This window comes from Phyllobates terribilis, unplaced genomic scaffold (genome assembly GCF_046119375.1).
Source record: "Phyllobates terribilis strain yellow unplaced genomic scaffold, ASM4611937v1 Scaffold_12__6_contigs__length_324123572, whole genome shotgun sequence".
NCBI classification, from domain to species: Eukaryota; Metazoa; Chordata; class Amphibia; order Anura; family Dendrobatidae; genus Phyllobates; species Phyllobates terribilis.
The window spans coordinates 50,443,098-50,464,011 of NW_027362772.1; the positions used below are offsets into that span (position 1 = coordinate 50,443,098).

General features: G+C 46.0%; 1 protein-coding gene across 1 annotated transcript; it reads right to left on the reverse strand.

The window, feature by feature from the left end:
* Positions 1-9,050: 9,050 nt before the first annotated feature.
* Positions 9,051-17,037, reverse strand: LOC141172023 (interferon-inducible GTPase 5-like). The gene is made up of 2 exons (XM_073655803.1): positions 16,856-17,037; positions 9,051-11,438 (listed from the first exon to the last, which is right to left on the reverse strand). The coding sequence occupies exon 2, from the start codon at positions 11,422-11,424 to the stop codon at positions 10,228-10,230; it is 1,197 nt and encodes a 398-aa protein (XP_073511904.1). The 5' UTR covers positions 11,425-11,438; positions 16,856-17,037; the 3' UTR covers positions 9,051-10,227.
* Positions 17,038-20,914: the final 3,877 nt, after the last annotated feature.

Below are 20,914 nucleotides of genomic sequence, written 5' to 3' on the forward strand. Positions count from 1 at the left end.
ACCTGTAGTGGATGGTGAGATATGGAGCCTGAAAGTCACAAGTTCAAAACATTGTTACCCTTTTGCTCGTCACTGTAAGTGTATCCTACCGCTATTGTTGTGGATATGACGGAAGTGTTTAGGGATCCAGCAGCCTTCTTCAGCTACCCTGACTGTGACGTACACATTTCTCAGCATGTGTCACGCAAGGTGTGGGAAAGACTAAGTGCAACACGAAGGGAAAAGGGGGAGGAAGCCCAAACACTAGGGAAAGGGGGAGTGGAGACCCCTAGGCAGATCTAATATCACCCTGCCTACCTTACCATCCCTATATAGGTTCCACACCTCCCCGAGCCAGACCCTAAACCCTGGATGACCCTAGAATTTGGCCCTAGATAGAGATGGGGAGGTGTGAGCACTGGTCAGGCCCCACTACAAACTAAAGACAACAAGGTAGACAAGCAAAGGGGTTAACTTAGCTTGAGCAGACACCAGAGGAGTAACGCCAACTGTCCTCCAAGGGCACCAGAGAAGACGCTAGCTGACTGCTAGTGCTCCAAGCCTGTACAGAGAAGTATCACTGGCGATTGCTTGGAGCAAACTGAGGGGTTTTAACTCCCATGCAAGGGTGTGTCAATCAGCAGCAAGAGGGAGGTTGCCGCTACGTTCTAAAGGAAGAAGGATTAAGAAGGTGTCTGGAATGCCAAGCGCAGTGACCTTCTACAGCTAAATCCAGAGCGACTGTCTATTACACTTGACACACCCTTGACAGCATGTGATGTGGGATGCGCCTGCAAGGGTTAATTTACCCTCTCACTCAATTTAGCACTCAACCTCTCCTATAGTCTATAAAGTGAGCATAAATCCCATCCCGACACAGTCCACACACCCCACCTACACATCACGCTGCCACCACTCATCAAACACACGGGGTGATGAGTCCCTGAAATATGTTACTATCAAAAGGGTCACAACTCTCTAAAAGGCTAAGAATTCTTTAGAGCAGTGTTTCTCAAACTCCAGTCCTCAGGGCCCCCAACAGATCATATTTTCAGAATTTCCCCATGTTTGACAGGTGAAAGAACCTGTGGCCTTTTCTGATGCCTTGATAATAATTCCATCACCTGTGCAATACTAAGGAAATCCTCAAAACATGATCTGTTGAGGGCCCTGAGGACTGGAGTTGGGGAAACACTGATTTAGAGCATACAAGTGGAGCACAGAGAGAGAGATGGAGATAGGCCTCTTGGACTAGTCATACTAGCCACATGTCCCCAGTAGCTTTTAATAATATATTTGTTCTGAAATGTCGCAGCGTTTCAGATTAAGATCATGTACAGATACATGTATTTCACGGTCCGTATACAGACTGCAATGCTCGGACTGACCGTGGATCTCCTGACCTGAGCTTGCAGCCTCACATGAGTTAAAACCAGGCATTGTGGTTCACATAGGGGCTATACTGTATAATACACCCATGTGAACCCAGACTAAAACAGCAATGCAGCCTGACTCTAAATCCTGCTGCAGGGCTTCAGGTGCCATGAATCAGGTGGCAGGTTAACTTATCTTGAGCAAATTTCAGTGACGTACCTTTGAAAGCCTTAGTCTCATCTGTTACATTGCTTCCATCACTTCTATCTCCAAACAGAATCATCATGTAGTGGTTTAATGTGGAAATAACAGTGACTATAGGAATTTCATGTGATGTTAACAGCAGCTGAGGTGATGTGCATTATGAGGTTCTGCAGCAGCACCGTCCTCAGCAGGACTGAGCAAAGTATACCTGCACAGGAGCGCGATTGGGGGACACTGTGTGGATGATGTAGGACGTGTCATCCACTTGAAGCAAGCAGAAGGACAACGATTGCGACGAGAGAAGTGGCGCCGAAGCAAAACCAGTGACACCGCCTGGAGGATTATAAAACATATTTTTTGGGTTATGCAGAGGGGATTGAGGATTTACATACATCTTCCTAGAATACTGTTAAAGAGGTCTTAAAGGTGGTGGTTGTAGTTTATGTTATAAAAACCTGGTGACAGATTACCTTTAACTCCAATAATCTATGCAAGTTGTTACTGCTGACAAAAGTTATCTTCACTCAGTCTCTTAGTGCCCTCATCAATGCAACATCTTTTACTTTCTTTTTTCTGCCCAGAACCTTCATCCTCCTCCTTAACCCTTGTTTTTTTCATAATATAATCCTCTAATCTTTCTGGAAGTTTTGGTACAATGGGCGATCCTAACAGATACATTTTGGTTTTCTTCTAGTTATCATACCCGACCATTCATGAGAACGGATCACCTTTTCCACATGCTCTTTGACATTTGCAAACCTGTTTTCTTCTGGATGCTGTACTAATCCTAAACCAAGGAATGAAGCCAAAATTATATTCCATCTTTCAATTCCACTGTCTTCTGTGGCAAAAGTGCTATGAACAGTGGAGCTATAAGTTCAGGAGAGAGGAAGGAAACTGTTACTCAAATTGTACTCGCAACTGTTCTGCAGCCGCATAGTAGGACGAGCAAAATTCATTGTCATCATTTTCGCTCTCCTCCACCGCCGAGTTTTGTGAGTACATTTTATATGGAGATAAATCTGCTTCACATATCCTTCCCTCCATTTACCATGCAGCTCAACACTCATCTTCTTTTATCACCTACTTATACATCACATAAGCTGACAACCAATTGGCATCAAATGAACTGTGATGCTAGTCAATACTCAAGGACAAGCGGTAAGGCAGGGTCGTCAAACATTCCGGGGTCAGATACCACAAGGGTGAGTAGTGAACTAAAGGGGAAACACAAAGGTGAAGTCTGGTCACTGTCCGAGGTCAGAATACCAGGAAGATAGTGGATCAGAGCAAAGGGGCTAGGCAAACTGATGGTCAGAATGAGGTTCAAGATCATCAAACAGAGCACAGGAAAAAAAAAAAAAACACAGAGCAAATCCTATGTCTGGCAGAGATCTGGGACTGACAGCTTATCTAAGTAGCTGGGTAATCACTTGGAACAGGGAACACATGAAGCTGTCACAAGGAGTTTTTCAAAAACATCTCCAACTGTCATGGTGGCATCAGGGTATGTGGATTCCACAGATTTAGACACTCTTCCTTGTGACTGCATAGATAGCTATGGTTAGCACAGAGTGACTCGGGCATCGACTTGTAGAGCTGAAGCTCCTAGGCAGGTTAGAAGGCGTTAAATCTTTGCTGGACTTAGCTTGTTGATTACCTGTGGTTACATGCTGCGGAACAACTAGTTGTGTTTGATCTTTCCCTATTTAAGCTGGCTCTGCTGTTCAGGTAATTCCAGCAATAGTTCTCTATGCTCAACAATCAGGTCACCTGGTCCCATGGAGACATTTGGAGAAGCCAGGTTGTGACACTCAGGTCACCTGGCCACATAACTCAATTGGTTGTCAGCTTCCTACACTTGTCGTTACCTCCTCTCTGTGGGTGCCTGCCAAAATCGGGGTGCCACTGGTGGTGGTCGTCGGCCCTGGAAGCCCTGAAGTCACAGCTGCTCTAATCCCGGCGAGCCAGCAGAAGGGTGAGACTCTGTAATTCACACCATTTTGTTTCATTTTTGGGTCTGTTCTATATGTTATTGTCTGTTGGTGGTTCGATAAAGTATTGCCATGCTGTTTTACCCTCACCCTGTGCTACGGTGCCTAGTGGTGGAACCACTGTGCCGTGGTACAAGAAGGGACCAGAGGGGCATAACTAGGGTCTAACCCGGACCGACCCTGGCTCTACGGCGGCTTTACGACTGTGTGAACCGAGGAGGGACCGGGAAGGTGGACCATTTGCTACCCTGGGATATACGTCGTGTGAGAGCAGGTGACTCTCACGGGACTGAGGGCAGGCGCCGACTGGCACGGCAGAAAGGCAGGCACGGCTAGTAGGTCGGTTAGTGGGCACGGCTGGCAGGCAGGCTGCCAGACATGGCTGGCAGGCAGGCGGACACGATTGGCAGGCAGACGGGCATGGCTTTTAGACAGGCTGGCGGGCAGCACTGGGACCTGAGAACTAACAAGAGAGTTAAGCAACAAACTTACAACGTTGCTCAGGCACCACCATGTTGAGGGAGGTCCCTTATATAATAGATGCCCTCCGACATCTTAGGATGGCGCGCGGCCCCTTCAAGAGACAGGGAGTGCGCAAGCACCTTAAGCACAGTGCCTGGGGATCTGCGCGCGGTGCACACACCCCGGGCATGGTCGGCGGGAGCGGCGGGCAGAGGACCAGGTCCGTGGCGGTAAGTGGGTCGGTGTCTTTGCCGGGGGAGGGGAACGGAAGGCAGAGACGCTACACACTGTGTTGTCTGAGCAGTATTCTGCCCATGGGAAAAGGAGGACGGGCGTTCAGTGGGATGAGCCCTGGTCCATGGGGTCTTTCTAAAATGTTATCTGCATGACTGCATATACAGTATGTGGTAACCATTGATAGTTTATTGAACAAAGTCATTTTACAAGCCTCGACATTAGTGATGGGCAAACCCGTGACTGTTTGGGTCTGGCCAGTTCAGCTCAACGCCGAACAGTTTATTAAAAGTTCGGGTTCGGGTACCAGAGCTGTACCCGAACCCGAACACAGGACCTCATTCACATGAATGGGGGGGCCCGAACATCCAATGTTTTCCACGCTGTCATGTGCATGACAGCGCAACAAACACTGCCTCTGATCAGCGGTAAGATCATTATCGACGATCAGAGAGCTGCCGTTCCCATGCTGTTAGACGACAGTGTGGGAATGGGGGCCCGAACATCAGTTGTTTGTCACGCTGTCATCTGCATGAAAGAGCAGCAAACACTGTCTCTGATCGGTTGTAAGATTAAAACCATCGGTCAGAGTGCTGCGGTTCCGACACTGTCAGATGACAGCGTGAGCCCGCAGCTGTGACCGGAGGTAAAACGCGTTTACCTCTGGTCACAGGCATCGGCAGATGGGACTACTACATCCATCAGCCTATGCCTGCTATTGCAGATAACAGCGAGAGCAGGCACGGCTGTTGGAAGTTTTCATCTGTAGGCGCCTGTGCTATAAATAAATAAATAAAAAATAGTGTGAGTTCCTCTGTATTTTTGATAACCAGCCAGGCAAAACTGACAGCTGTGGACTGAAACCCTCAGCTGTCAGCTTTATCATGGCTGGTTATCAAGAATAGAGGGGTCCCCATGTCGTTTTTTAAATGATTTAAAATAAATAATTTAAAAAAACAGCGTGGGGTCCCACCCATTTTTGACAACCAGCCAAGCTAAAGCAGACAGCTGGGGGCTGGTATTCTCAGGCTGGTAAGGAGCCATTGATATTGCCCCCCCCCCAACCTAAAAATAGCAGTCCGCAAAATTATGGCTCCGGGGTAATTTTCATAACCAGCAGAGGGAAAGCTGACAACTGGGGGCTGATATTACTAGCCAGGGAAGGGGCCATTAGCCCGAAATGTTTCCTGGCTATTAAAAACAGCTCACAGCTGCTTGCTTAGCGCTTACTGGATAGATTACAGGGGGACACCAGAAAAGAATTGACGTAAGGTCCCCTACAAAATCTAACCAGCAAAGGCTAGGCAGACAGCTATGAGCTGATAATAATAGTCAGGGAAGAGGCCTTAGATACTGGCCCCCTCTGATGCTAAAAATATCAGCTTTTAGCTGCCCCATAAATGGCGCATCAATAAGATGCGCCAATTCTGGTGCTTGGCATTGCTTCTCCCACTTGTCCTGTGGTGGTGGCAAGTGGGATAATAGGGTTGGGGTTCATGTCAGCCTTGTATTGACAGCTAATATGAAGCCCAGGTTAGTAATGGAGAGGTGTCTATGAGACGCCCCCATTTCTATCCCCTTTGTCAAATTGTGAAAAAAAAAACATTCACCCAGAATGAAGTACTTTCTTTGAAATAATAACACAGACTCCTTTATTAATTCTCAATTTACCAAAAACAATTATACTTACCTAACGCCCAATTCACTGAAGCCAATGTCTTCTGTAAGAAAACAAAAATAAAAAACAACAGTATCCTTCACCTGTCCGAAGTTCTGTCTCATGCCGTAATCCATGTCTGGGATGCATAGTTTTCAACAAGGACGGTGCCAAGATGCGACCATCCCAGCTGAAAAACTACTGAGGGATGAGTTGCTGCGAGTTCAGTATCAGTGACTAGCGGTGACGCTATAGAATTCACCGCTGGTCATTGAGGCTGAATTCCAAGCCAGGCCGCTAGTGGTGATCTCACTGAGGTCACCGCAGTTCATTGCCCCAACTGGGAACGCAGCCTCAATGACCGGCCCTGTATTAATGTCCCACGCTGTATTAATCTTACCACCGATCAGAGCTGCCAGTGTTTCTCATGGTGTCATGCAGATAACAGCGCTAGGAACTCCCGGTGTTCAGTGTGCCGAACCCAAACAGTAAAACGGACTTCCTGGTGAAGTCCATGTTCGGGGTCTGTGCCCGAACAGTAGGTGTTCTGTACGGGTTCCCCCATCTCTACTCAACATATCAGTGGTTATCCTTTTGGTTCTTCTGCTTACCTGGATTCTTTGCTTCTCTCCACCCCTAGGAGGGATCCCAAGGAACACCATTACAGGTGAGAGATATTTCCTTTTTATACTCACAGATGTTTATAGTGGGAGATGCAGGGAGGCAAAATACGGGGGGTTAAAAGTGGGAAACCCCTTCAGTTTGTGTTTGTTTATTGGTTATGATTTGTGAAAAGGAAAGGTTGAGACTGATGATATAGATACATAGAAGAAGTAACTACGATGCCAAACCAACTTTAGTAAGTATTGTAGGGATTCGCTCTCTGGAAGGCATTAGGTAGCGTTCACACAGTGAAACATGGTCATAACATGTGCAATTGCTTTCATAAAACTCCAAGGGAGAACAGCCTCTTCTGGGCACAAACAGTTAATTTAGCAGGGCACAATCTGTATACGTCAGTGCGAGCTCACCCGAACAGATTACAGTTCTTTCTCATGGAGCAAACTTCATACAGAGAAGAGGCACAATTTCACCAATTGCAGTATCCCCTTCAGCTCAAGCTCCAGCAATTCCAGTGCCAAACAGAAGTGTTCAACACTGGGCATAGTTCACACTGAACAGGCTACAGCTTCCACATGGTTCTCTGCAGATGCCACACCAGACTGCTCAGCTTTCCTAGCTGACCCATGCAGTCTCCATTCAGAGAGAGATCCTGGCATGTTTCTCTCACAGCAATAGGACACATTTTGGCTGGCAGCTCATCAGCAGCACACTCAACTCTGCCCAACATCCAGCAGACTGACACACCTAGTGACCACATGTCCTGGTTCTTAGTCAAAGCTAGCCAGGTGCATCTAATTAAGACCTGCAGTGCTAGGATTTAACCCAGTCCTAACTGGCTTTGCTACATAGCCACCCCCCCAAAGCCAGGAGCTGGGCACCATCTACCAACACACAGATTACACAGAATACACACAATGTTCACATCCCGCACACAGTCTCTGCCACCTGCACATCCCGCACACAAGCTCTGCTGCCTGCACATCACAAAGTCACTGCCTACAACAACAGTAAGTCTAGTACTACATGCAATACAAGCAAACATACAAGACACACAACTCTTGCACGAGTACCATACTGCTCTGCAGACACACAGCCACACACACATGCACTGACGGTGATCTGTGCTCAGTACACTACATCCTCCCCTCTAACCAGTACAGTGAGAGGAATTTCATCATTTATATCATTACCTTATTACTTTGAGTAGCATCGGCGTCTCTGCCTTCTGCCAGACAGAGACGCCGTCCCTCTCACCTCCTCTCTCCTCGCGCTCCCCGCTCTCCTTCTCTTCCTGCTCTCAGCGCGCGCAGTCCCCCGGGTACTGTGCTTAGGGCGCGCGCGCGCTCCCCCCCTCTTAAAGGGGCCGCGTGCGCCGTCCTAAGGAGTCCCCGGCCAATAACCGAGGGTCCTCCCATATATAGGGCACCTCCTCCAAAATGGAGGTGCCCGAGCAAAGTTGTTGCACAGTGTTACTTATCTCTGCTTCAGCCCTCAGGTTCCGCTGCTAGCCTGATTCCTCGTCCTGCCTGCCAGCCTGTTATCTGCCCGTTACCTGCCGAGTCTGCCAGCCCGCTCACCTGGAGCGCTCGCCTGTTTCCTGCCTGTTACCTGCCGTGTCTGTCAGCCCGCTCACCTGGGAGCGCTCACCTGTTACCTGCCTGTTACCTGCCTTGTCTGCCAGCCCGCTCACCTGGGAGCACCCGCCTGTTACCTGCCGTGTCTGTCAGCCCGCTCACCTGGGAGCGCTCGCCTGTTACCTGCCTGTTACCTGCCGTGTCTGTCAGCCCGCTCACCTGGGAGCACCCGCCTGTTACCTTCCGTGTCTGTCAGCCCGCTCACCTGGGAGCGCTCGTCTGTTACCTGCCTGTTACCTTCCGTGTCTGTCAGCCCGCTCACCTGGGAGCGCTCGCCTGTTACCTGCCTATTTCCAGACCATCCATCTAGAGACTTCTGCCTGTCACTTGCCGTGACCACCTGACAGCCTACCCGGAGGCTCCCGCCTGTCACCTGCCGTGTCTACCAGTCCATCCTCCAGAACCTCTCGTCAGCCTGCCTACTGTGTCATCTGCTATACCGGTTAGTCCCAGCCATTTGACCCGTGGGAGTCACCTGCTCTCTTACAAGGTCGTCCCCAGAGTAGCACCTGGTCCCTCTGCTCGGTCCCTCCCTGGTCACGGAGTCGTTAGCCGCCGTACGACCAGGGTCGGTCCGGGTTGATACTTAGTCACGCCACTCTGGGTCCCTCCTTGCACCACAGCACAGAGGTTCCACCACCCGGACCCATAACACTTTGTTACCATAGCCATGTGCTTTTATCCATATCTCTGGGTTTAACTGGTTTTAATTTTTTTCTGCGGTTACTGGATTTTCCCCATTACGTTCTCAAGGTTTCACCAACATAGAACAATTTACAGGTGCATTCCAATAGGTAATTTACATATTCCGAATCACCTGTTTGGAAAGAATGGATTGAAAAAGTCTCTTGAGTGGAAGGATGTGAGAAACAATTACCTTTAATCATATATTTACATCTGACGCATCTGAAACACAGAAAAAAACCCTTACGTACCGTGCCTGTAAGAGTCGTTTGTACGCTCGTCTTGAAGGACCCAAGGTCACAGTCTATCAATCTGGCTTTAATGTTTTTAGTTCTCTTATATGAGAAACCGCGAGGGGCTTTAAATTCTTCAATGTTGGGCAAATATCTGCCTATCATAGGCCAATGTCACCTGACAATTCTAGCAATATCCTTACTTTCTTCACTAAACGTGGAGGCAATGTGGTATCTTTATACACTTTGATAGGACATGAAAGAGGTTTATCAGCGATACGTGATAGACTTGGTAACTAGGGATGAGCGGACCGGTGGAAGTTCGATTTCTGATACCTGATCCGTATCATAGAAATTTCATACTCCCAGTCTAGCACGTGTCACTTTGATAGTTTGTTGGGGTATTATGACTAACTCATTGCAATTATTCTGTGATCTTGTTTTATACAGTTCTAGATTTTGGATTAAAATTAAAAATTACATTTTTTACCCATTTCGCACTTGTCACTTTTTATCCTGTATGGTGATGAACAATTTGGGATATTATAATTAATCAATTTCAATTGTCTCGCATGCACTACTTTCGAAATCTTGTCTATGGATAAAATTGAGAGAATATACAGTATATGTAATTAATACTAATTTGTCTGCTATATGGAGTGTTTATTCTTTGTTTTAGTAGTACTATGTTCTTTTATTTCTGCTTGTTTTTTGCATGTGATAAATAATAAAATAATTTGGTTGAAATATACTCTGGTTGTTTGGGCTTCTTCGCGCCCACATTTAGATATTGGTATAGCTTTTTGAGTTACGGCCCCTTTAAATAGACTTTGATCCTTGAATGAGTATCGGTGTTATTAAAGACAGATAAGAGACATATATTCTCGGTCAGAACAAGATATTGTCCAGCAATAGACAATTCGGCTCAAAGACAATACAAGACAAACAGTGCAAAATTTTTCATGAATCCCAAAAGTAAAGTAAAAAAATACATATATTTCTCCCTCGGAGGTGTCAACTTTAAATGCACAATGGCAAACACGAAGATAATGTAAAAACTTTATTGCCTCACATTTATAAATCATTCAATCAATTCTTTGTAGTATCTAGTAGTGTTTTCTATATTTTATTCTATAGGAGAGATTGGCCTAAACGGGTGTCTCTAATGCCTTTGTAAGAACACGCACTGCATCTTCAGCAATCTCTTTAAGAAAGCCATAGAGCATCCAATAAGTGGTACCAAAGGAGATGCCTCCTGCTGCCAGGCTACCTAGCACTGGAACATTACTAACTACATACTCAACTATCATGAGACCCCCTGCGGCCCCTCTGGTTAGTAAAGTGGTGACAAGTTCTTTATTTATCTCTTTAATGACCAAAGGGGACTTGATCACAGATTTTAACTCACTGACGTCTTTACCAAGCTTGTCAGCCAACTTTTCAAGAGAGTTTTCATCCAAGCCAAAAGCATTTCTATAGCTTGTCATGGCTTTCACTAGGATTCCTATATCACAAACTACAGACAGGCCTGGGACTGGAACTGCAGCCACTCCGCAAGAAAGAGAGGCCCACTTCCATATGTCCTTCCTGAAAGCCTCACTCTTCTTCTCAAGGACTGGCAGAGAAATGTTGGGTAGAGAGATCAGGAATATGTGTCTCTTGTGTTCTGGAAGCTCCTTTTCTAGAGTGTCCTGCATTTCGTGAAAGTCGTACTTGTCCAGGTCCAGGAATGAAAGGAGAAACACTTGGGGCTCGGTGATTCCCCCTTCTTTGAGACTTTGAATGCAGTTATTTCTAATTTCATTGAGCACATTCTCTTCATTGAACGTCTTCTTCCTTCGGATCATGGAAGCATTCAAGTCGGAGTCAACTTTGGATCTCACAAAGTAGAATTTCTTGTTCATTGCATGAATCGCCTTTGCTAGGTCAATATCGTTTTGCTTAAAACGTTCTGATGATAAAATTATGAAAAAGTCATAACGACTGAATTCAACAGACTGGAGATAACTGTCTGCCACAAAATTTGGAGTTCCTATTCCTGGAAGATCCCAAACAGTTACATTAGGATACTGAGGATGGACGTAGGGAGTTGGCTTCATTGTTGTCTCCACAACACCAGTTTTGGCCGAGCCTTCTTCTTCATCATCCATGCCACGGATGGCATTGACAAAAGTGGACTTTCCTGTTCCTGACTCTCCTGTAATGGCAATGTTCAACGGAGCATTTTCTATTTCCCTGAGGGACTTGCTGAGCCTTTCAGTTGCTGTGTAGAGGTCTCCTTCTTCTAAAGCGGACCGAATGTCCTGGACTTCTTCGTCACTGATTATGTCAAAAGAGGAATCCATTTTCAGTTATTAATCTGAAGAAAAATAAGAAAGAATTTATGAGAGCAAAACCTTTTACTCACTAAATTCTCAACTGATATCGCTACGTTCTTCGGTCAGAAATTTATTAGCTATTGTAGAGACAGACTGAACCACCAGAATAGTTGAGGATTCTCCAGTACAGCAACCATGCTCTACCAAGCCATAATGATGTGATCTTTCCAAAATGTTGTTTCAAGGTATCGATCAAACTTTGTTTTTAAGACCTTGTCTTAGGAAAGACCTGGCTAAGTCAATAAAGGAATAAAGGTCTGACCACAGTGAACTCCACCATTCCCGAGAATAGAGGGAAAGACCTGGTCCAGTTAATAAAGGTCTGACCACAGTGAATTTCACCATTTCCATGAATAGAGGGAAAGATCTAGTCTAGTCAATAAAAGGTCTGACCACCGTGAAATCCACCATTCCCGAGAATAGAGGGAAAGACCTGGTCCAGTCAATAAAAGTCTGACCACAGTGAATTTCACCATTCCCATGAATAGAGGGAAAGCTCTAGTCTAGTCAATAAAAAGTCTGACCACAGTGAAATTCACCATTCCCGAGAACAGAGGAAAAGACCTGGTCTGGTCAACAAAGGTCTGATCACAGTGAACTGCACCATTCCCGAGAATAGAGGAAAAGACCTAGTCTGGTCAATAAAGTTCTGATCACAGTGAACTCCACCATTCCCGATAATAGAGGAGCCTATGAACTTTGGTGCTGCACATGCTGTTGAAACACAGAAATGTTTCCATTATTATTCTATAAAAGCAGCATTGGAACAAAGTGAGAGGTGTGTTGAGTTGCACATATGGAAATTATTGGTTTTGCCCAGTGCAGCTCTCAATTCATCATTTGTCTTCCCCAGTCAAATTCTTAAAAAGTTCTTCTCCACCCATATAACTTTTGTGCTAAACAGAGAAACACCCACAAGACAGCCCACGTAAACCCATTGAGCTTGCACCACTTTGATCTTATTATAAAGCTTTGAAGCACCTCTCAAATAAATATGTAGAAATAAGTATAATTTAATGTACAATTTACATGTTATAACAATATATTGTGAATGCATTTAGTAGAAATTACAGGAATTGAATGGTAGGCTATCATCTCACTGGCGTTAACATCGATATAATGCTAAAAAAATAAATCATACCTGTCAAAACATGATGGGTCTATCATACAGAATAATTACTTATTTTAATAGCTCCTTTGAGCCCCCCCCTGTATTATCTTTGAACATTGATGTCTCTCCAGCTGTTAGGGAAGTACAACACCCTGCATGAAAGTTGTAATTCTTCAACAGTTGGAGAGCTGCAGTTCAGAGTACATTGCCTTAGCCCATATGGAAAAAGTTGCATCCAAAAAGACCAATTGTCCTTCTCATAATTGCTCCTTTTCTAGGGTCTTCTTCAAGAGTTCAAAGTCATATTTGTCCATTTCTAAGCAGGACAAGAGGAAGACGATGGGTTCCTCCACTCCGCTGTCTTTAAGACCTGTGGTACAATTATCTCGTATCTCATGTAATATTCTCGTCTCGTTGTACGTCTTCCGTCTTCGAAGCTTGCTGGCTCTTAAGTCAGTGTCTATTTTGTTCCTTACGAAGTAGAACTTCTTTTTCATAGAATAGATTTTCTTGGCCAGTTCCATGTCAGAGTGTCTCACCCGTTCAGAAGCAATGATAATAAATAAGTCATACTGATCATAGTTGATTGATTGGGTGATAGTCCTGTAAGTTCCTGTCCCGGGAAGGTCCCAAAATATCAGATTTCTCAGCTTGGGATGTGGATAGGCGGTGGGCTCCATTGTGGTTTCCACTACTCCCGTTTTAGCAGCATCTTCTTGTTCGTCACTGTGAAGACCACGGATGGCATTAACAAAGGTAGACTTCCCAGAGCCCGACTGTCCCATTATGGCAATGTTTATTATGGGCTTTCTAAGGTCCATTTCAACTGTGTCACAAGAGATACTTTCCTGAGTAGCATCACTGTTCTTATGCGTTGTGTCACACATGGTACTCTCATGTAGCGCTCTTATGATGTCTTCCACTTCCTCTTCACAGAAAGCACAGTATATTTCATCGGTGTACATAATCCCTTGTTAATCAGACTTTGGGAAGAAAATAAGGTTCAGTGTTTTTGAACTGATCACTTTAAATACATTAAAATTTTGAGTGAACCTGAGCTTGTATTTTGCTTTTGAGCTGCATTTACAATTCTACAGCCTTCAGAGCTGAAATCGATCAGCACTTCCTGAATGCATTGTGCCTGCACAGAGCTTGCTTTGGAGATAGCACTCTTGGAATTAAACAGACACTATATATACACCCTTTATTATTGGAGCGTAACCCAGCTGTTAGGGGTGTGCCTAAAGACAAGAACAGAATAATGAATGCAGCTCTAGGTATAATATAGAAAGTAATTCATGATTCATGCAAAAAAAAAAAAAAAAAATTATTCAATGTATACGTGAAATGTGACTGTGCCCCCTACAAAGTTATAGATCCCCTTACAAAGCCACATAAACCCCCTACAAAGCCACAGTGTCCCATTATAGTCAGTGCTTCCTTTACAGCTACAGTACCTTAATCACCGCCACAATGTTCTGTTCTCTGTCTACCGTTATTATAGCCTCCTTTGACTTCTACCACAGTACCCCATACAAAATCATAGTACCCTCATCACAGTCACAATGCTCCCATCATTACCGCAGTGTCCTCTACAAAGTCATAATACCCTTCTTATGGGCACTGTGCCCCCAAATCCATCATTTATAAGCATAGTACCTCTATCACCACCACAGTGCCCCCTACTCCTTTCCAAGTCATCGGACCCTCTGCCCTTCTCCATCACAGTGCCCCTACAAAGTCATAATACCCTTAGCACAACCACAGTATTCCCATCAGTTTCTAAGTGACCATCATTGCCATAGAACCATTTACAAAATCATAATACCCTCCTTATAACCACATGCTTTTCCAGCACAATGCCCCTAGACCATCATAATACCCTCCTCATAACCACAATGCCCCCATCATAATAGTCACCTCACAGGAATAATACACCTAACATATAGGTGTATAATACACCTAACACCTAACTACAGCATCATAATATTCTACTCAAAACCACAGTAGCCCTGTTGCCTCTTGCTTACCCCCTACAACATCATAACATCTCTCATAACCATGGGATCATTATCAATACAGCAGTGCCCCCATCATAATACTCCCCAAACAGCAATAGTACCTCTATTGCTGCCACTGCCCATACAAAATCATAATACTTTCTTCACAGCCACAGTACCCAAATGACCTCCATAATAAACTCCTCTTATCATAGCAACAGAACCCCCACAAAGTCATAACATCCTCCACCATCACTACCGCAGGACCCCAAGAGTCATAACATCCTCCAGCATCACTACCGCAGGACCCCAGGAGTCACAACATCCTCCACCATCACTACCACGGGACCCCAAGAGTGACAACATCCTCCACCATCACTACTGCAGGATCCCAAGAGTTACAACATCCTCCACCATCACCACTGCAGAACCACAAGAGTGACAACATCCTCCACCATCACTACCACAGGACTTCAAGAGTCATAACATCTTCGACCATCACTACCGCAGGACCCCAAGAGTCACAACATCCTTCACTATCACTACCGCAGGACCCCAAGAGTCACAACATCCTTCACTATCACTACCGCAGGACCCCAAGAGTCATAACATCCTCCACCATCACTACCGCTGGAGCCCCAAGAGTCACAGCATCATCCACCATAACTACCGCAGGACCCCAAGAGTCATAACATTCTCCACCATCACTACCGCAGGAACCCAAGAGTCACAAAATCCTCCACCATCACTACCGCAGGACCTCAAGAGTCACAACATTCTCCACCATCACTATCGCAGGACCACAAGAGTCATAACACTCTGCACCATCACTACCCAGGGCCCCAAGAGTCACAACATCATCCACCATCACTACCGCAGGACCCCAAGAGTCATAACATCTTCCACCATCACTACCGCAGAACCCCAAGAGTCACAACATCCTTCACCACCACTATCGCAGGACCACAAGAGTCACAACATCCTCCAACATCACTACCGCAGGACCCCAAGAGTCACAACATCCTTCACTATCACTACCGCAGGATCCCATGAGTCATAATATCCAACACCACCACTACCACAGGACCCCAAGAGTCACAACATCCTCCAATATCACTACCGCAGAACCCAAAGAGTCACAACATTCTCCACCATCACTATCGCAGGACCACAAGAGTCATAACACTCTGCACCATCACTACCCAGGGCCCCAAGAGTCACAACATCATCCACCATCACTACCGCAGGACCCCAAGAGTCATAACTGTCACACTGTCACAGAATACTGGAGGTAGGGGGCCTAAGCTGACCCTAAGCTGGGGCCCTGACTAATCCCTAACCTGGAGGTACTGTTAAAGGTACAGAGGTCCAGGCCGCCAGCGTAACCCCTACCTCCTGAGGATCCCTGCACCTAAGTAATCTAGTCCTGAGAAGGACCCCGATCACAACAATTGGGAACCAGAAATAATATGCCCACACACAGTATTTAGACGAACGAGACAGTACAAGGGAAAAACCAAAACCACCTTGCATACAACTTCTACACAACTACAACAGAGGGAACACCAACGGGAAAGGAGATAAATGATAAAGCGAGGAAAGGGAAAAAACACTTCCAAATACACTTATCTTAGCAACTCCAAACACCACGATCCGCTCTGTAAGTCTGAATGAAAAGCTTTCACCGACACCTCCCAAACAGACCTGCAGGAATATAAAGGAGTCTCACTAAAGAAGCATTGATTGCAGCTGGGCGAGGCTGGACCTCAGCTAGCCCAGAGAGAGAGAGAATTAACTCCTACACTGCCGAGAAAACACAAAGCACCAACAAGTCAGCTGCGAGAAGTCAGGCTGTGTACTCGTGACGATCTTCGTGGCAACACACCCGTGACAATAACATCTTCCACCATCACTACCGCAGAACCCCAAGAGTCACAACATCCTTCACCACCACTATCGCAGGACCACAAGAGTCACAAAATCCTCCAACATCACTACCGCAGGACCCCAAGAGTCACAACATCCTCCAATATCACTACCGCAGAACCCCAAGAGTCACAACATCCTCCACTATCACTGCCGCAGGACCACAAGAATCACAACATCCTCCACGATCACTACAACAGGATCCCAAGAGTCATAGCATCCTCCACATTTACTACCGCAGGACCCTACGAAGTCATAACCTCCTCCACCATCACTACCACAGGACCCCAAGAGGCACAGCGGCCTCCTCACTCCCTATTGCCAATTTATGTCTCTCGCAATAAAGGGAGCCCATATTTACCTCTTGGTGTAACGTGCCGGCGCCTTGTCCTCGGGGTTCTGGCACTTTTTCTGACTTTCTCTTCTTATTCTGTACAAAGGATCGAGTTTCTGTTCCGATTCTCAAAAACTGAAACCGAAACTACACAAGTTTCTTGTTTCGTTTCTCTCTCTCTCTTTTTTTCCCATCAAGGAAATTAAAACCTTTAACTTTTGCACCACCTGCTGCCCAACTACGTACAATGCAAGGGAATGCTATTATGTTGTGACAAATATGGGAAATTCCCTTTAAATCTTCAACCCCTTAAGGACTTTGCCAGTTTTGGCCTTCAGTGGGATTTGTGAATTTTTTTTTTAGAATTATTTTTTGAGTTTTCAAGATGACTTGTATTTTTTAATGTTACTATTTTGCTACATGCAATATATTATCATATCGTTTTTATATTTTTGGGGTGGAAAACAGTAATTACTCCATCGTCTTCTGGACTTTGTTCACCGTGGATTGTACTGCAGGTCAGTGCAATGATATGATATTACATTTATAGATTTTTTTTATTTTTTTTAGATATTTTACTACTTTTCCACAAATAAAACACTTAAAAAATATTGTTTGTTTCTATGACTTGTTGATCATTTTTTTTTCTATTTTAAAGAGGCAGAAGGGGCGAAAAAAAGAAAAAAAAGGCAATTTTGGCATTGCTTTCATATTTATTATTATTATTTATTATTATAGCACCATTTATTCCATGGCGCTTTAAATGTGAAAAGGGGTATACATAGCAAAAGCAATTACAATAATCTTGAACAAAACGTGACGGCGACTGGTACAGGAGGAGTGAGGACCCTCCCCGTGAGGGCTCACAGTCTACAAGGAATGGGTGAGGATACAGTAGGTGAGAGTAGGGCTGGTCGTGGAGCGGTATGGTGGAGCGGTGGTGGAGCAGTGGTTAATGCTGGTTGTAGGCTTGTCGGAAGAGGTGGGTCTTCAGGTTCCTTTTGAAGGTTTCCACGGTTGGTGAGAGTCTGATGTGTTGGGGTAGAGAGTTCCAGAGTAGGGGGGATGCACAGGAGAAATCTTGTATACGATTGTGGGAGGAGGAGATAAGAGGGGAGTAGAGAAAGAGATCTTGTGAGGATCGGAGGTTGCGTGCAGGTATGTACTGGGAGACTAGGTCAGATATATATGGAGGAGACAGGTTGTGAATGGCTTTGTATGCCATGGTTAGGGTTTTGACCTGGAGTCTCTGGGCAATGGGGAGCCAGTGAAGAGATTGACAGAGAGGAGAGGCTGGGGAATAGCGGGAGGACAGGTGGATTAGTCAGGCAGCAGAGTTTAGGATAGATTGAAGGGGTGCAAGAGTGTTGTAAGGGAGGCCACAGAGCAGGAGGTTGCAGTAGTCAAGGCGGGAGATGATAATGGCGTGCACTAGTGTTTTTGCAGATTCATGGTTGAGGAATGTGCGGATCCGGGAGATATTTTTAAGTTGGAGTCGGCAGGAAGTGGAAAGGGCCTGGATATGTGGTTTTGAAGGAGAGTTCAGAGTCCAGGGTTACCCCAAGGCAACGAGCTTGAGGGACTGGGGAGAGTGGACTGCCATTGACGTTGATAGATAGGTCAGTTGGGGGGGTTGAATGAGATGGCGGAAAGATGATGAATTCTGTTTTGTCCATGTTAAGTTTTAGAAATCTAGCAGAGAAGAAAGATGAAATAGCGGACAGACATTGTGGGATTTTGGTTAGTAGAGAGGAGATATCTGGTCCAGAGAGGTGGATCTATGGGTCATCAGCATAGAGGTGATACTGAAAGCCGTGAGACTCTATAAGCTGTCCCAGACCTAAGGTGTAGATGGAGAAGAGTAGGGGTCCTAGAACTGAAACTTGGGGGACACCAACAAATAGGGTGCGAGATGAGGAGGTGGTGTGTGAGTGGGAGACACTGAATGTCTGGTCTGTTAGGTATGAGGAGATCCAGGATAGGGCCAAGTCTGTGATGCCGAGAGATGAGAGAGTTTGCAGTAAGAGGGAATGGTCCACTGTGTCGAAGGCAGATGGCAGGTCTAGGAGGAGGAGGACAGAGTAGTGTCGCTTGGATTTGGCAGTTAGTAGGTTGTTGGTGACATTAGTCAGTGCAGTTTCAGTAGAATGGTGCAGTCGGAAACCAGATTGTAGGCAGTCAAAGAGGGAGCAGGAGGAGAGGTGGGAGGACAATTCAGAATGGACGTGTTGTTCGAGTAGTTATGAGGCATAGGGGAGAAGTGATATGGGCTGATAGCTAGACAGAGAGGATGGGTCAATGGATGGCTTTTTGAGGATGGGTGTGATCGAGGCATGTTTGAAGCATGAGGGGAAGATGCCAGTTGTTAGTGACAGGTTGAAGAGGTGGGCTAGAGTTGGGATGAAGATAGTGGTAAGGTTTGGGATGAGGTGGGACGGATTTGGTCAAGTTCACAGGTGGTGAGGTGTGATTTGGAGAGTGAAGAGGAAAGTTGATCTTCTGTAATGGCGAAGAAGCTGGTTTTGGAGGAGGAGGGTTGAGTAGGCGTTTGGAGGGGCTGTGGGGATTTTAGTCAAAAGCTTTGTCTGATGGTGTCAATCTTCTTCTTGAAGAATGAGGCAAAGTCTTCAGCTGAAATAAGAGGAGAGGGAGGAAGAACTGGGGGACGCAGGAGAGAATTGATGGTGTTGATTAGTTGTTTGGGGTTGTGAGACAGGGAGGATATGAGAGATGAGAAGTATGTGTGTTTTGCTGCAGTGAGTGTGGACTTGAAGGAAGTGAGGGACTGTTTGAATGTGATGAAGTGCTCATTGGAGTGGGACTTTTTCCATCTACGCTCAGCAAGCCAGTTCTTTTGTTAGGCTGGTATGCCAGGGTTGTCTGTTGATTGTGCGAGCTTTGGTATGTGTGAGGGGGGTGACCGAATTGAGAGCTGCAGCTGTTGTGGTGTTGTATAAAGTGGCAGCAACATCTGCATCATCTAAGGACCTAATGTCTGTAAGAGGGAGAAGGGATTAAGAGAGTGAGTGTAGGTCAAGGTTTTTAAGATTTCTGCGAGGGTGTGCAAGTTTGTGGATTGGGGATTGTTGCCCTGGAGAGGAGAAGGAAGAGAATGGGAGTAGGTTGTGGTCGAAAAGAGGGAGAGGTGAGTTAGAAAGGTTAGATAGGGAACAGATGAGGTCCAGTGTGTGGCCATCTTTGTGGGTGGCTGCGGAAGACCACTGAGTAAGGCCAAAGGAGGAAGTAAGGAATAGAAGCTTAGAGACAGCTGGGAGGGAAGTGTCAATAGTGATGTTGAAGTCACCCATGAGGATAGTGGGGATGTCAACGGAGAGGAAATGAAGTAGCCAGGTGGTGAAGTGGTCGAAGAAGGTGGTGGTTGATCCTGAGGGGTGATAAATGACAGCCAGTTGGAGGTTGGAGGGGGAGTAAATGCGCATGCAGTGCACTTCAAAAGAGAGGAGAGTAATGGAGGGCGGCAGTGGGATTTGAGTGAAGGAGTAGTTTTATGATAGGAGGAAACCTATTCCTCCACCATGCTTGCCGGTGGGGCAGGGGGTGTGGGAAAGGTGGAATCCACTGTACGAAAGTGCAGCAGGAGAGGCCGTGTCGGAGGGGGTGAGCCAGGTTTCAGTGATGCCGAGGAAGGAAAGTTTGTTAGTGATGACGAGATCGTGAATGTAAGAAATTTTGTTACAGACAGAGCGAGAGTTCCATAGAGCTCCTGCTAGAGGGACTGGGGAAGCAGGGGCTGGGCGGATGGGTATAAGGTTAGAAGGGTTACGAGAGTTTGGGATAGATTGTGGGTAGGAGGTGGAAGTGATTGTAGGGATGTGGTGAGGAGGGCCAGGATTTGGAGAGATGTTGCCGGCAGTGAGGAGGAGCAGAGAAAGCATTAGTAGGTGGGAGCAGGAGAGGGCATGAGGTGGCTGTCTGTGTTTGGAGACAAAGGATTGTATGTTGAGGAATAGCTCTGAGGAGGAGGTGAGATGAGTGGGAAGGATGGAGGGAGATGAAGAGTTCATTACTAGGTGTAGGGATTAGGGGTGGTTGGAAAAGGTGAAGGATTAAAGGGGTGAGAGTGAA